At 45.1% G+C, this 17,473-nt stretch overlaps 1 protein-coding gene across 1 annotated transcript in view; it reads right to left on the bottom strand.

Moving 5' to 3' along the window:
• Positions 1-10,109, bottom strand: part of LOC106610216 (FRAS1-related extracellular matrix protein 2) — a 51,215-nt gene extending 41,106 nt beyond the window's left edge. The window contains exons 1-2 of the mRNA XM_045722768.2: positions 4,835-10,109; positions 4,395-4,484 (exon numbers count right to left, since the gene is read on the bottom strand). Coding sequence (XP_045578724.2) covers positions 4,395-4,484; positions 4,835-9,872 — 5,128 coding nt within the window. The 5' untranslated portion in view covers positions 9,873-10,109. The remainder of the gene's footprint in view (positions 1-4,394; positions 4,485-4,834) is intronic.
• Between the last annotated feature and the right edge of the window lie 7,364 nt (positions 10,110-17,473).

Genomic DNA, 17,473 nt, shown 5'->3' with positions numbered 1-17,473 from the left:
GGAATGTTATTCATATTTTTCATAATTTCATAATTAATAAACATTATAAAAAATACAAATAAACTGAAATGACGGTGTTTCTATGTCAAATAGTTTTGTTATTGTGACAGAACAGAGGGCTGACACTAGATCAATAGTCAGATGCAAACTCCAAATGTAATACATTTCATCTCTATATCTGACATGGTACAGGTGTCTTCTTTGTTTAAGCCCATAACCGTGTGTGAGGTGTATACTTTTGTTTCAAAGTAGATTTGTTTAAGACTACCAAGAATCACTCTGTATGACCCTAAAAGGTTAAAGACAGCTGCAACTTTAGCCCACTACTGTAAAAGGTTAAAGACAGCTGCAACTATCAATGTATCTGCAGGTCTATTTAAGTGTAAAAGGTGTGGTACCACATAGAGAAAAAGGCACATTTCACACAGTATCTGACTCAGCTGAAACCCCTGTCTCTTCTGGTCTCTCCCTCCAAAACAACCAGGACCAGAGCCACCGCCACCCTGCCTGGACCCAGTTCATCCTGCCTGGACCCAGTTGAGCCTGCCTGGACCCAGTTCACCCTGCCTGGCTCTCCTTGTCAGAACCCCAATCAACAGATGTGCCCACTTGCCCCAGGAAGGCCTGGGCAGCTGTAGTGTAGCCAGGGTGACACCACACCAGCAAATCAAATCAAATTGTATTAGTCACATACACTGAATACAACAGTGAAATGCTTACTTACGAGCCCCTAACCAACAGTGCAGTTTCAAAAAGTTGAGGTAGTATGTACATGTAGGTAGAGTTATTAAAGTGACTATGCATAGATGTGGCAGTGGTGTGGAGAGGGGGGTGAGGGGCAATGCAAATAGTCTGGGTAGCCATTTGACTAGATGTTCAGGAGTCTTATGGCTTGAGGGTAGAAGCTGTTCAGAAGCCTCTTGGACCTAGACTTGGCGCTCCGGTACCGCTTGCCGTGCAGTAACAGAGAGAACAGTCCATGACTAGGGTGGCTGGAGTCTTTGACCATTTTTAGGGCCTTCCTCTGACACCGCCTGGTATAGAGGTCCTGGATGGCAGGAAGCTTGGCCCCAGTGATGTACTGGGCCGTTCGCACTTTCCCCCTGTAATGCCTTGCGGTCAGAGGCTGAGCAGTTGCCATACCAGGCAGTGATGCAACCAGTCAGGATGCTCTCGATGGTGCAGTTGTAAAACCTTTTGAGGATCTGAGGACCCGTACCAAATCTTTTCAGGCTCCCGAGGGGGAATAGGTTTTGTTGTGCCCGCTTCACAACTATCTTGGTGTGCTTGGACCATGTTAGTTTGTTGGTGATGTGGACACCAAGGAACTTGAAGCTCTCAACCTGCTCCACTGCAGCCCTGTCAATGAGAATGGGGGTGTGCTCTATCCTCTTTTTCCTGTAGTCTACAATAATCTCCTTTGTCTTGAGGTATGCTAACGCACCAAGGGATGCTAACGCTACATCACCACTTCACACATAAAGGTTATGCTAACGCTATGCTATGCTATATCACTACATTCCCATCAAGGTGAGGGACAAGGGGAGAGCTTCATTCAAAGGAATTCAGTCAGGGTCTCAACATACTATTGAGAGTAAGAATAGTAGAATACACAAGGTGCAATTTCGACATTTGGTTGTGCATTAGCAGTTTTTTCTCATTATGTCAGTCACTGGTTGTCACTCATTTAGCCCATGTCAGCTAACAATTTTTAGATTGGTAAGTTAGTCCAGTCAGCTATTTAAACTTGTAGTAATCATGGCCGAATAATGGCAAATGTGTAGAATTGCAGGAAATTAACTTTAAAACTAAAATAAGTCTCTACAGTCTCGCATAGGGCCCCCAAAAGGCGCATAACACATTATTTATGACATGTTGTTTCAATGCAGCAATAAAACTCTACAGGGAGACAACGCAGCCATTTTGAGTATTTTCTAGGTGAATTTTGCACGCTTAGGGTGTAAATAGTATTAGTTTTAAGGTATTGTTCATGGTCATTTCTGCTGCAAACATTTATTCTATAGAATCTAGAACGTCCAGCGGTGTTTCTCACACACATAAAAAAACACTAAACTTTTATGTGCATGTTCGCTGACCAACAGAATGCTGTTTCAAATTGTTCCGACATGACAGTAACAGACTTACGACTCAGGCAATTGTTGCCTTTTCATGCCTTTATTCGATGTTACTCGGTGTGTGTGTGTGGTGTGTGTCCTACCAGCCCTGACTCAGTGCTCTGCACATGTGAACCATAGTCAGACAGAAACAAAGTCACATTAGACAGATGGCAGAGAGGTATATAGCCAACCCTGCACCTGGTTCAGATGTGCTGGCTGGAATCTCAAACAGAACAGTGGGACAGACTACACTACAAACACAGGGGATTGTGGAGCTAATTGAAGCCCTTGTGTCCCCTTCCTGTTGTAGTCAGACCCTCAATTACAGACAGCCCTGAGAAAGAAAGCCCCATTATCCATTAAGGCTGTACTGTCTGAGAGCGACAGTCTGGAGGATTCAGCATGTTCTGCTTTAGCAGAGTAAGAGGAAGTGTCCATCCAAAACATACGGAAACTTTGGGAAGACACATGCATTAAAAAGTATTAATAATTAAGAAAATAAGTCTCAGTATTTCAGCATGTGTGAATCGGGACAGTACGGGAAAATAATTCCTTGTTGTGCAATACCTTCAGAAATTATTTAACCTTTCTCCCACTCTGTTCTCACAGCCAATTCTCTGTCCTAACAGGAGAGTTAATTACTGGAAGTGAACGCTAACATGGAGATGAAAGGGTTAACTTAGGAGGGGTTCAATTTGGTGAAAACAACTAGAGGAATTGACCAAAAGGCCTTGACACCTAAACCCTCCGTGGCCAACAACCATGGCGATGATGATGATGATGATGATGATGATATTGCGCTAGCTAGCTAGTCCTCAATCCAGCATAAATATAGCCCAAACTTTTCTTACAGTGTGTCATGGAGGGATGCATTTCAAAACCTCAGAATGTGTTAAGCATTTACAGCTGATGTTAAAATAGCAACGCATGCCCCCATCCCCACCTGCTATATTTTTTTCCTTTGCTTTGCATTCGCTATATATATCTGTGATGCAGTTAAAGTAGGTCCATAATGGTACTTTGGACGAAGTGAACCATAACAAAGTGCAAACGAATATCCAATAACTGATTTGTTTCAAAACTCTACAGTCTGTGTGTGATACACAAATGTGTAGAATATGTAGAATATACTTTGAAACCAAAAACATATTTTATGATATACATGCATTACTCCAACAGTTGAAATCTACCGACAATAAGATAGAAAAGCTACGTTATACAAACACTAACATCATAATCATGCATATTAATGACTGTATACTGAAAACACCAATAGGATTGTCACGATAGAAATGCAACCTGTGTGGATAGTTATGAAATCCAATAAGGAACGGTTCATATGACATCGGACCAAAAGTTAATTTCCAGGGGAATATAAATACACACAGCTACTGAAATCCAAAGCCTCCCAAGCAAAGGATCCCTAGAGAAGGTAAGGAATGGATCTGGCAGCAAAACGCAGAAGACCATATCGGATGGTGATGACAAGTCAAACAGAAAATAGAATCCAAAAAATAGAAGCACTTAAAACGATTCCATGAGAATTTGGGATTGTGATGCAAAACCTGCTAACTTCACTATGAAATAGTTACGTGTGTCTGAGAAGCCACACGTTTCTGTTCCACTAACCTTGAGAAGCAATGAAGCAGGCCAGGACCTTAACAGTCACCTTCATCCTTACAAAACTGCTGTTCAAAATTAGTGGTTTCCTCTACACACAGGGTCAAAGGCTCATGCTATTCTCACTTATCTAGGATCGATTTCCATAAAAATGAACATATGGTTTGATGAATACTTGGAATGCCTTGGAGGCATTGAAGGTGGCAAATGTGGTTTCATGCTATCACTTCAAACACTGAAGGAAACCCAGGACAAAAACCTCAAAGGAAAAGCCCCATTGTTCATGATACAATAAAGTTAAGAGTTTTTTTAATTGCCGGGCGTTCCATCTCTTTCACTCCTAACACACCCAGGGACACTGTTTGGCCCATGTCCCCACTGACCTCTTCCACCCCTTCTTTAAACCCCCTTTAAACCTGCCACCCTCAGCGGTGGGGCGAGGAGAGAGAAGGGGCTCTGTGCTAGCTGTCAGTCATGGCGAACTGCATTTAAGTCTTTGTGATGCAAACACTTTGGACAGAGAGCAGGAAGATTCAATCTGAAAAGAAGGCTGATGCCGAAAAGAATGTCTACAGGCCATGTGATGTAAGTCTGCAGTAATGGGAAACTACAACGTCAATGAGCATGAGGTTCAAATATTAAAAAACAGGGTCTTACCTTTATCTTCTACTGTGAAGTAGAATATATCACTTGTGGCATTGCTACCATCAAGCAGCACGTAGCAAATCTTCATTTCGTCGATATCAGCTGATGACATGAAAGGGTGAATTGGAAATGTAAGGAGGAGAATCTCTACACTCTTTAGAACATCAGATGATTACTCCACTTTTTACTGAAGGTTACTTACAGCCCTCAGGCATCACTTTAGATTATGTCAAAGACAAAGGCATTACAATAATGATTCTGGCAAGAGTATGAATACTGGTCTTACTGATATTGTAAACATCATTTTCCCAAAGTACGGAACTTCAATCAATTTAGAATAAAAAAATGTAAAAGTACATTTGTCAGATTTTAATTGTTTTGAATGTTCGTTCACTTTTTCCTCAATTGTTTTTTTACATTTTTATATATGTAATATTAAATGCTAGTCTTACCTTGAGTGAAGGCCTTGATGCTGTCATTGCCCAGGGCGGTGTTCATGATGAAGCCGTGCTGTGGAGCCTCGGCCACGGAGTACTTCAGGACTTTGTGAGGACTGTCTCGATCCTCGGACTTCAGGGCCTTGCTGGTGATCAGGAAGCCAAGGTGGCCACTATGCAGAACCCTTAGGGAGGGGGCAGCCTTGTTGACCACGATCTGGGGGACCCCATTGTCAATAGTGCTGATGTGAATGGTCATCATCTGAGGCTTACGTGTCTCGTACACGGTATCAGGGAATACGTAGAAGTCGTTGTGTGTGCCGTCGGTGACAGTGAACGAGAAGCTGTCTTCGTTGGACTCGGTGCCATCGTGCTTGTAGGTGATGAGGTTCTCGTTCAGGTCCTGCTTGGTGAAGGTGTTGATTGGCTGGGTGCCGTTGAACAGCAACTGGCCATGAACCGGCACCTGGGTTACCACAAAGCGCAGCAGGTTGTCTGGGGTGTCACGGTCCTCCACAGTCAACTCGAATGGGGTGATGAGCTTGTTTTCACCCTCTCCCAACAGCAGCTTGTGGACGCTCAGGACAGGTTTCTTGTTGTCCACATCCGTGATGGACACTCTGAAGGTGCGGAAGACCGGGTTGTAGCCGTCCGTCACCTCGAACTCAAAGCTATCCATCTTCATCTCATCGTCTGAGGTGTGGATGTAGTAGATCTTGTTGCCGGCCAGCTGCAGCTGGGTGAAGGTGGAGATGGGCACACCTGGGAGGTCAGTGCATTCAAGATGGCCTCTGCTAGGGGCACGTGTGATGCTAAAGCTGAGGAACTCATCCGGGCTGTTGATGTCAGTGGTGCTGAGCAGGTCAGTGGTGAGAGTCACTTTGCCCCCTTCTTTTAGGGTCACCCCTTTGTTGATGACATCGGGGAAAACCATGTCGATGCTTCCGATGTTGATGTAGAAGTATCGGTCGATAAGGGGGTTAATGCCGTCGGTAACATCAAACTTTAGCAGGTCACGGACACCCTCCTGGCCCGTATGCACATACTGGATCAGGTTTTTGTCGACTTCGTCTTGGGTGAAGTTCATGTCGAGGGTGATGTTGCCCACAACGTGTCCGAACTTGGTGATACGCTGGAGATAGCCTTGGCTTGGGCCGTAACGCACAACGTAGATGAGCTCTTTGTCTTCAGAGTCCAGATCGGTAGCCTTCATGACCCTGTTGTTGATTATTTTGGTTTCTCCGATCTCAACCTCCAGTCCGTCATTGATGGCCATTCTCGGTGTCTCGTCATCGACAGGAATCACCATGATGAGAATCTTCTTCTCCACTGTGTGTTTCCCATCTGTGAGCCTAACTTCGAAGCTGTCTTCTTTGGTCTCTGAGTCGTCGTGTTCATAGATGATGTTGGAGGCCTCATTTATCTGTTCCAAGGAGAACCTGACAACAGGGACTGTGCCCGTTGTAAGCTGCTGAACTATCTTGCCATGCTTGGGGTTCTTTATGATCTCAAACTCCAGTTCGTCCCCTGGAATGTCTGCATCGGCCGCATTCAGGATGGGTGTGTCGATGACCAGACTCATGCCCTCCATCACGACAAACTCACGGATGAAGATCTCTGGTTTCTCATCATTGGCAGGGATGATGACGATGGGGAAAAAGTGGCGATCAGAGAAGTTGATGCCATCGGAGCAACGGAAGGTGAACCTGTCTTCCACAGGCTCCACACCTTTGTGGATGCTCTGGACATAGTAGATATGACCGAGGATGACATCTTTGAAGCTGAAGGCGGTGATGGCGGTGCCTGCTCTGGACTTCTCAGAACCTGGAGCTGGGGAGATATTCTCCACGTACCCGGATGTTGATTGGACAATAACGGTGCACAGGATGTCATTGTTGTCTGTGTCCATATCCTCAGTCATAACGTGATCCAGAGTAATGACGTTCTTCTCCCCTTCTATCACCACAAACTGCTCCCCGACGCTGACGATGGGTGGGATGCTGTCGACGGGCAGGATGGTGACGAGCACCCGGACTCCTTGGACCTTGTTGCCCCCGACCACCCATTCATCGGACATGTCGGAGATGGTGAGGTTGAAGGAGTCATGCTCTTTGAAGGAGCCAATCTCACCACTAGTGTGGGCATACATCACCACGCCGTTGATGATGTCCTGTTGGGTGAACCTCTCGGCGCGGGCACCGCTCACCAGGATCTCACCGAGCCTGGGGGGCTCCTCAACAATGAAGGTCAGCATGAGGTCGTCAGTGTCTTCGTCGCGGCCCTGGATGACGTTGCTGGTGATTTCAGTTGCCCCGTTCTCCAGGACATCGATGGTTGCCCCTAGAAGGCCAGCAGGGAGCATGATGGTGGGGGTCTCGTCATCAACTGGGTTAATGGAGATCTTGATGATGATAGGTACCTCATGGAAGCCGTCGCTGACGTCACACTTGATAACGTCACTGAGGCTTTCCTCCCCGCCATGGATGTAGGCAATATGGCCATTTTCGATGTCCTCCAGGACAAATGTCTCACTGTTTGACATATCGATCCCTAAATACTGCAACTGCCCATAGCGAGGAATCTGGGTCACAGTGAATAGAATATTTTCATATTCTGTGTCCTGGTCAGTGGCATCGAGCTCCTTCTTAGTGATGATGTACGTGCTTCTCTCCTGGCAAGTGAAACCAGTGTTGGTGATAAAGGGAGGCTTGTTGTCGACGGGCTGTAAGAAAATAGTGAATATTCCATCTACTGTATTCCCAGCAGTATCCTCTACAATGAATGTGAACTGAAGGACTTTTGGAGTGATGCCCAGTTCCTGGTCTGGGGGCTTGTAGGCCACTTTGTGGTGGTTGACCTGCGCCTGTGTGAACTCACTGATCACAGAGTCGGGACTGTCAGTCAGAACAATGTCACCCAGGGGGGCCGGGTTGTTCTCGTCTGTGTCAGTGGGGGGCTTGGTGACGGTGTATTTCAGATCCCTGTCATCCGAGTCCAGATCTGTGTAACGCAAAAACGTCTTCTTGAAGTGAGTCAGCTCATACTCTTGCACTGTCATGTGAAGTGTGGTCCCTGGGTAGAGCTCTGGTGGGAGGTCATCCACCGGGTGGATTTTAATGGTGAAGGTATGCTCACCGGACTGGTTTGGTGGGTTATTGTCATCTTGGACGCGGAACACAAACTGATCCATCACAGTGGTGGTGCTGTGAGGCCCAATGTGGCGGTAGAAGAGCTTCCCATCTAGAATGTCCTGCTGGAAACATTCGGTCACCACCTGTTCAAACATTTCATCTGTCTCACTGAACTTCCAGAGAGAGGGGTCAGAGGGAGGCTCCACTTGTCTGAGGATAAGCTCCCCTACAGTGGAGTATGGGGCCTCAAGGATGAATTTAATGGTAGAATCCTCTGAGTCTATGTCTGTGGCGCTCAGAATGAAGGGGGAAATCTGCATGATTTCATTCTTGAAAAGCACCAGGCCGGTGTTTGCATTGATAGTAGGGGGTTCGTCGTCAGTGGGGGCTATAGTGATAGGGAACAAAAACTCAACCTCATTGCTGCCATCAGTCATTCTAAAAATTATGTTATCGCTGTAGGTGTCGCTGCCGTCGTGCTGGTAAACCACAATGCCGGCATCTAAATCAGCAGGTGTGAAGAATTTCTTGCGAGTGCCGAGCACCTTCAGCTCGCCGTGCTTCAAGCCATCCACCACTGTGATTTTCACATTGTCCAGGTTATCTTCATCACTGATCTCTAAGTTGTGAGAGCTGGAGAGAGTTCTGGACTGGCCCTCAAACAAAAGTTGCCCTGTGTTCTTGGTTGCTACGGGAGCAAGAGTATTCATAGGCTTCACCACAATCATAAAGGCAAACGTATCAGAGACGGCACCCTCTGTATCTACAATTTCAAACTCGAGCTGGAAAATCCTCTCTACTTCTGAATCCTCAGACGGAGGCTTATAGGCTATCTTCAAATCTTTAATGTCTCTCTGGTAGAATGAGGTGATGGGGAGGTTCTGATCATCTGTACTGATGATGTAGCCTTGCTGATGGCCCAGGGGGGAAGTAATGTTAAAGATTAAGTCGTCCGGATCAGATTCAACATCCTCGGCAGCCAACATGTCACTGGTGATAGCTGTCATCACAAACTGATCAATCTCCATCATCATCATAGCAACAAAACTAGGCTTAGGAGGGGTGTTCTCTGTACCCTCTCTGATTCTAACCATGATCTGGAAATGCTCCTGCATAATGGTGTTTCCCTCATTATCCTGCAGCTCTACCAACATGGGGATATAGTCTCTGTTAGGAGAGTTGGTGGTGGATGTGTGCTTGTAGCGAATGCCTTGCTTAAGAAACTCATCACAGTCCATCATCTGGCCATTAGTGGAATTATTTAAAAGGGTGCCATACCTGGGGAGACCGCCGGCGCCGACCAGCGTGGCGACCTTGCACTGAGTGACACCATCCTCAAAGGAAAAGTCCAGGCCCTTTTTGTCGATGGGGTTGCTGTTGCCGTTGAGCTTGTCCACAGCCAGGGGCATGTTCCTGGTGAGGACCTCCAGCTGCTGGAAGACCACCTCCACCTCCAGCATGAAGGGGATGACCACCGTGTCCGTCTGGGAGTCGTAGCGTAGCTGCAGCTTCACCCTGTCTTTATTGGGGCTCCGGGAACCAAAATGAGTGTATTTCACCTCATCACCGTCAAACGCACAGGGGAACTTCTTAGGGCTAAGCATTCCGGGTTTTTGGGCCAGTGGGTCATTCTCCAGGACCGTGATGGAGCAGCGGTCTCCGGGCTGCACCTCAGTCACCAGGTCATTGACAGGGTCCAGGAACACAGACTTCCCGAAGGGAACACGGAGGCCATTGTTGGCCACGATGATGCTGTCAGCATTATGTCCTTGTCGTTGTCGGTAAAGGAAAGCAGAATCGAATTGGTGGGGCTCTGCGTCCACAGAGGAAAAACAAAAGACCAGAGTGAAAAGCATAAAGAGGCATCTCAACAAACGTGCCTGCCCTTTACAAAGTTCTGTCCTTTGCAGACAACCAGCCATGTCCACTGCCAGTTGCCCTGCAACTTTGTTTAACTCAGCAGAAATAAATGTCCTTCAAATCAAATCTCTCAAGAGAAGAAAAAAGATGAGAAAAAGTAAACCCCACTCTGGCTGTTGAAAAGTTGAAGCTTGGGTCTCTTTTTCTCTCTCTCTGCTCCCTCTTTCTCTCTCTCTGTCCACACACACACTCACACAGGAAAAGTGTAGTTGATCTTATGGTGCAGGTAATACTGAAGCAGTAGACAGTGACAGCGCCCCCAGACTCCTCCCTCTGACAACACGGAGAGAATGCCTCCTGCCCCCAACAGCTAATTTAAGAAAGCACATTGGACAGCCCCTCCAGTACCCTTGCCTATCACCTCCCTCCCCACTCTCTTCCCCCTGCCTATCCCCTCCCTCCCCTCTCTCTTCCCCCCCTGCCTATCCCCTCCCAGCCTTCCCTCCTCCTCTATACCCCCCCAGCCTTCCCTGTCTCAGCCCCCCCCATCCTCCTCTGCCACCCAACAAACTACCTAAACCACTCCCCCTCTCCAAAAGAAACCTAAATCATCAGTTGAAGACCTCCAAAAATGCAGTGTCCAGGTTTCCAAGACAACACATGCAGAATTGGCTTTAATGTGGGTCCGGACCCAAAGTGGGCCCTGGGCATGTATGTGAGAGAAGGGTCACAGGTTATGAAAATACATCTGTAATCACACACTATTTCTTCTTAATTTGGGTTGTTGGGGGACAATTTTGGTCACGGGAGGAACATCAATTTCTCATTTGGGTCTCGAGCTGAAAAAGTTTAAGAACCCCTGGTCTAAACACATTGATAATAAACCTCCTTACATAAATACACAGTTTGATTAATGCATATTTATTTTGAATGAGTCTTACACTAAGGAGGATGTGATGATTTTGTGGACTATTACGTTAAATATTTCAGATTCAAACACCAGTGCTGATTTAGAGGTTCGCTTTCATTGTGCATTAAGCATGATCAAACACTGAACAGGAGTGTTTGAAGTGCAAGGCAATGACACTATGGAACACTGACGATAGTGCCCTCTATTGGGTAACCTGGTGCAGGTTACATGAACTACGGTTATTGAACTACATTCCAACCAAAATAGAAAACAAAAAAAAATCCCATTTAGTCAGTTAACATAATCAGTTAAATATGAAATGCAAAACATAAAGTAATAAGAGTTTTAAAATGTCACAATGTTTTCCTCAGGGTATTTTCGTGGTCAGATATTATGAGGTATAGGTAGGCAGGTAACCTGCCCCATTAGTTTCGGAGACACTTTGAAGTCAACCCGGTGCTCTGATAGGCTATATCATCAGCGATCGCCATGGTATTTTCACATTGTGCTTCACGTGAACAGTGGGGTCTTTCAGAAGGTTCAGATCCAATGCTAATGAACCATGACATCTCTCTTATCATACTGTGGCCTGACAGACAGGCTACCAGAGAATACCCAAAGCCAAGGTCAGTAACGTAATGTCCTCTTCCTCCTCTCCACTCTATTCCTGTGATCAGGGGCCCTGGTGTATCACCATACCACAACCCCTCACACCTTGGGGTTAACAAGCTTCTATTCTATTTTTCGCTACATGGGATGATATTTGATAAGGTTTAGAATATCATCATACAAAGCATTCATGTTTAATGCAGCAGAAAACACTCGACAGCATATGCACAAGGAAAACCTATGCAGAAAGAAAACCTTTAAGTGTTGTTCCCAAGACATCCTATGCAGTGCATTCTGAAAGACTTTCCACATTAAATTGTTTTACCCCTCAATCACACACAACACCCCCTAATGACAAAGCAAAAACAGGTTTTTCGATTTTTTTTGCAAATGTACAGTGAGGGAAAAAAGTATTTGATCCCCTGCTGATTTTGTACGTTTGCCCACTGACAAAGAAATGATCAGTCTCTAATTTTAATGGTAGGTTTATTTGAACAGTGAGAGACAGAATAACAACTAGAAAATCCAGAAAAACACGTCAAAAATGTTATAAAATGATTTGCATTTTAATGAGGGAAATAAGTATTTGACCCCTCTGCAAAGCATGACTTGGTACTTGGTGGCAAAACCCTTGTTGGCAATCACAGAGGTCAGACGTTTCTTGTAGTTGGCCACCAGGTTTGCACACATCTCAGGAGGAATTTTGTCCCATTCCTCTTTGCAGATCTTCTCCAAGTCATTAAAGTTTGGCAACTCGAACCTTCAGCTCCCTCCACAAATTTTCTATGGGATTAAGATCTGGAGACTGGCTAGGCCACTCCAGGACCTTAATATGCTTCTTCTTGAGCCACTCCGTTGTTGCCTTGGCCGTGTGTTTTGGGTCATTGTCATGCTGGAATACCCATCCACGACCCATGTTCAATGCCCTGGCTGAGGGAAGGAGGTTCTCACCCAAGATTTGACAGTACATGGCCCCGTCCATCGTCCCTTTGATGCGGTGAAGTTGTCCTGTCCCCTTAGCAGAAAAACACCCCCAAAGCATAATGTTTCCACCTCCATGTTTGACGGTGGGGATGGTGTTCTTGGGGTCATAGGCAGCATTCCTCTGATGCCAAAGAGTTGATGCCAAAGAGTTCAATCTTGGTTTCATCAGACCAGAGAATCTTTTTTTAGGTGCCTTTTGGCAAACTCCAAGAGGGCTGTCATGTGCCTTTTACTGAGGAGTGACTTCCGTCTGGCCACTCTACCATAAAGGCCTGATTGGTAGAGTGCTGCAGAGATGGTTGTCCTTCTGGAAGGTTCTCCCATCTCCACAGAGGAACTCTGGAGCTCTGTCAGAGTGACCATCGTGTTCTTGGTCACCTGCCTGACCAAGGCCTTCTCCCCCGATTGCTCAGTTTGGCCGGGTGGCCAGCTCTAGAAAGAGTATTGGTGGTTCCAAACTTCTTCCGTATAAGAATGATGGCCACTGTGTTCTTGGGGACCTTCAAAGCTGCAGACATGTTTTGGTACCCTTCCCTAAGATATGTGCCTCGACACAATCCTGTCTCAGAGCTCTACGGACAATTCCTTCTACCTCATGGCTTGGTTTTTGCTCTGACATACACTGTCAACGGTGGTACCTTATATAAACAGGTGTGTGCCTTTCCAAATCATGTCCAATCAATTGAATTTACTCCAGGTGGACTCTAATCAAGTTTTAGAAACATCTCAAGGATGATCAATGGAAACAGGATGCACCTGAGCTCAATTTCGAGTCTCATAGCAAAGGGTCTGAATTGCTTTATTTTTTAATACATTTGCTAAAATTTCTAAATACCTGTTTTCACTTCGTCATTATGCGGTATTGTGTGTAGATGGATGAGGAAAAACATTTATTTAATCCATTTTAGAATAAGTTTGTAATGTAACAAAATGTTGAATAAAGGAAGGAGTCTGAATACTTTCTGAATGCACTGAATGTAGTCCTCCATATGACGCCTGTGTAATATAAAATTAACTAAGGGAGAGGATTTTATTGGTAACATGAGCCATGTTTTAACATTATCCTTCGTCCCTGAGAAATTGACATGGACAACAGTAGAGATTGGAGGATCAGTTTACAAAATGGATGTTCAGCCTCTTAGTCCACTCAAACAGTACACATTGACCTAACTCAACATCAACACTCGCTTGAACAAAATACATTTTCAAACTGCAACTGTCAACAGCAAAACAAAATGGCACCAGGTATACAGGCCTACAGGGCAAATATTGAACGCCTCAATAAGTTAAACAACGTGACATGTGTGACCTGGTCATGTGGCGGTTTATGATCTGTTCACGGGTTGGTGCCCTTTAGGGTCAGGTCTCTGGGACACCCCGGTACCAAACTCCTCTCGGTCACACACTGAGAACCACCCAGCACCTGGCATCAGCTGGCCTAGCAGGGCAGGTGGGGTGACAGTGACCCTGGGACACTGGCCTCATCCCCTAACAAACCCCTTCACTTAATGACACTAGACTAGAAACAGCTTATGTTACAATCAGACAGATACAGTAAGCAAAAAGCAATTTCAATCAATCAGTCAATCAATCTATAAATTACAATAACCAGTCCTAGACCCCAAAGTCCAAGCAGAAGCAGAAACAAAGTGTCCAGGAAAAACTCCCAAGTATGAAGAAACCTAGAGAGGAACCAGGCTTTCCATATGTGTATGAGTAAATATCATATTTATAATTCTTGTCATAATCGTTTATAGCTAGGCTATATTACAGATGATTGGAAGTGACCTGCAGAATTCGATAGACCATGTCTCTACTGTAGTTAAAAAAAGCACTGGATGACCTTTCCTATAAATTATTAGTAGAAAGTCCAAATATATCCTTTGCGGTGGGCTGTTACTGGCATCAGATTTAAAGCCATGCAATGATGGAAACCCCCTCCGAGGCCCGTCCTCCCTGGATATGGAGAGATGGAGAGGAGTTTATCTCATCTCATGACGCGACACATGATCTCGGCATCTACGCCAGCAGCCAGGTCTTCAGCAGCCAGGTCTTCAGCGGCCAGGTCGCCAGCAGCCAGGTCTTCAGCAGCCAGGTCTTCAGCATTCTCACGTCAATGTCTTATGTTATTTAGGATTATTATATTTTTCATCTAAACATTCGATTGGACGACAGTAAGCATGAGGGTTCGCTGGGTTCTCATGATGGTGGGTCACGACGACACAGCATGACACAGAGAGACGTGTTGCGGTCAGATTGGGGAACCAGGGAGAATGTGAGAATGCACCGTCGGTATGGCGTGGCGCAAGGTCACGTTAAGATAAATATACTTAGTGACCTTTTATAGAGTAACGTGTATGATAGCTATTAAGCTATAATCATGAGGACGTTGGTCCACAGTTTAAATTTTAAAAAACGCAAGTCTTCTATAGTTCTTTCTCTTTTATCATGATTACCAAGTATATTCAAGGAGAATAAGGAATTATTATTGCAGAAACCCAAACTTACTGTTCTAGAAATGTAAGTGTAGCAATAATTTCTCATTCATTCAATCTACCACAGCTGGTACAAATGAAATACAGTTTCAAGTGATTAATATGGCTGTTCTGTCACTGAATCACTTTCTGGTGAAATGGGCTCAATCTATAAATCTCTTTAATACGGATAGGAAGCACTGGACACAAATCTTTTGTACATTTTTTAAAATGTATTTTTTTACCTTTATTTAACTAGGGAAGTCAGTTGAGAACAAATTCTTATTTACAATGACGGCCTACCCTGGCCGAACTCTCCCCTAACCCAGAAGACGCTGGGCCAACTGTTTGCCGCCCTATGGGACTCCCGATCATGGCCGGTTGTGATACAGCCCGGGATCAAACCCGGGTCTGTAGGTGACCCCTGTAGCACTGTGATACAGTGCCTTAGAACTCTGCGCCACTCGGTCCCCCCGGGGAAGAGATTTTTACAAGGGGGCCCATTGAACAATGCATGGGTGGATGAACTCTGGGTGAGCTGCTGAACTTATACCTTAAATAACGCTGATAAAAATAAAAGGCTGTACTGTTTCTGGAGATGCTGACGCGTTTCGGACAACACTGCATGGCACTTAGCAACCTCCTCCCGTGACAAATGCCCCTTAACGTGTGCCGAATACCCAGCATGGCATGCATTCTGCATCTAGGTCCTTTCATTACATCTCCTAAATAAGTCCTGCATTACCTCCGCTCGTCTGGACAGTTATAGGAATGGAACGGTGGGTGTGTCCGAATGGTGTAACTATAGAAACAAACAAACCAAGCTTTTTATATAACTGTATAACCCCAATGGTTATTTACTTTATTTCTACGGTTTAAGAAACTATTTCTGTTTCGCTCCAAGCAGGATAGGGTTTCCTCTCTAGTTGTCATCCAACCAAGGCAGTACTGTAGTTCATTATGGACCATTAGATTGTTCCAGGGGTTAAATGCTAAGTAGAAAATGCTAGCAGTGACTGCTGAGTGTATGTGCTGCCTGTGGATGCTGCTAATAAGGGTCATTAGCCTAGGATTAGCCTAGCATTAGCACAAGCCTAGCATTAGCCTAGTGTTAGCATTAGCCATAGCTGTTGAGTCACAGTACAGTAACAGTATATAACACATGGCATAGTGCTGACTGACTCATTAGCTTGACTGTACTGTATCAATGGCCTAGTTGTGTGAGGTTTACCTTCTCTGTTCCCTTGGGGCCATGCTCTTATTGATGGCCTTTGGTAAACAGAGAGAGGTTGGGCAGGGGCCAGGGCATTCAGCTCTTGCTGCTGCCAGGTCTCACTTCCCCATCCTGGGGACAGGCACACGATGACAGACCCTTAATGACCCATGATGGATGGAGAACAAAGCCGAAGTGTATTCTCAAATCCCCCTCTTTCCTCCTTGAGAAGAGATTGGGAATTCCTACTGTCTATGTCATGCTTGACGTTTGCAGCAGTTGTTGGTTCCACTAAGGTGAAGTCAAATTGAGGTCCAGGCAGAAGCTTACATGACTCATGCTTTCCGGTAATGTATATTTTCCCCATCTTCCAAACTTTCCCATTACAACCATCGAGAATTTAGGACTATGAGGTTCTATCTGCATTTTTGTCAAAATTGAATTATTGCCATAGCCTTGTTCTGTTCAATGTTCTCTACCTATATAGTACTCTAAATACCCCAATTCATGTTGTTAAGTTCCAAAGAATACTTATCACTGACACCATTCAAGCCAATGAGGGTTCGGAACTTTAAAGCCAATGATCTCAGAATCATCTTTTTGCAGATATAAACTTAAAGGGGATTTTTTTTACTTTAAACTCGGACAAAACAGAGATGCTAGTTCTAGGTCCCAAGAAACAAAGAGATCTTCTGTTGGATCTGACAATTAATCTTGACGGTTGTACAGTCGTCTCAAATAAAACTGTGAAAGACCTCTGCGTTACTCTTGAACCCTGATGTCTGTTTTGACGAACATATCAAGAATATTTCAAGGACAGCTTTTTTATCTTCGTAACACTGAAAAAATCTGAAACTTTCTGTCCAAAGATTATGCAGAAACATGTATCCATGCTTTTATCACTTCTAGATTAGACTACGGCAATGCTCTACTTTCCAGCTACCCGGATAAAGCACTAAATAAACTTCAGTTAGTGCTAAACACAGCTGCTAGAATCTTGACTAGAACCCAAAAATGTGAACATATTACTCCACTGCTAGCCTCTCTACTCTGGCTTCCTGTTAAGGCTAGGGCTGATTTCAAGGTTTTACTGCTAACCTACAAAGCATTACATGGGCCTGCTACTACCTATTTTTCTGATTTGGTCCTGCAGTACATACCTACAGGTATACTACGGTCACAAGACGCAGGCCTCCTTACTGTCCCTTGAATTTCTAAGAAAACAGCTGGAGGCAGGGCTTTATAGAGCTCCATTTTTATGGAATGGTCTGCCTATCCATGTGAAAGATGCAGACTAGGTCTCGACCTTTAAGTCTTTATTGAAGACTCATCTCTTCAGTAGGTCCTATGATTGAGTGTAGTCTGGCTCAGGAGTGTGAAGGTGAACGGAAAGGCACTGGAGCGATGAACTGCCCTTGCTGTCTCTGCCTGGCTGGTTCCCCTCTCTCCACTGGGATTCTCTGCCTCTAACCC

Source organism: Salmo salar, chromosome 08, assembly GCF_965601325.2.
Source record: "Salmo salar chromosome 08, fSalSal1, whole genome shotgun sequence".
In the NCBI taxonomy this organism is placed as follows: Eukaryota; Metazoa; Chordata; class Actinopteri; order Salmoniformes; family Salmonidae; genus Salmo; species Salmo salar.
The sequence above is the reverse complement of the archived record's forward strand: the minus strand, read 5'-3'. Positions and strand labels throughout refer to the sequence as shown.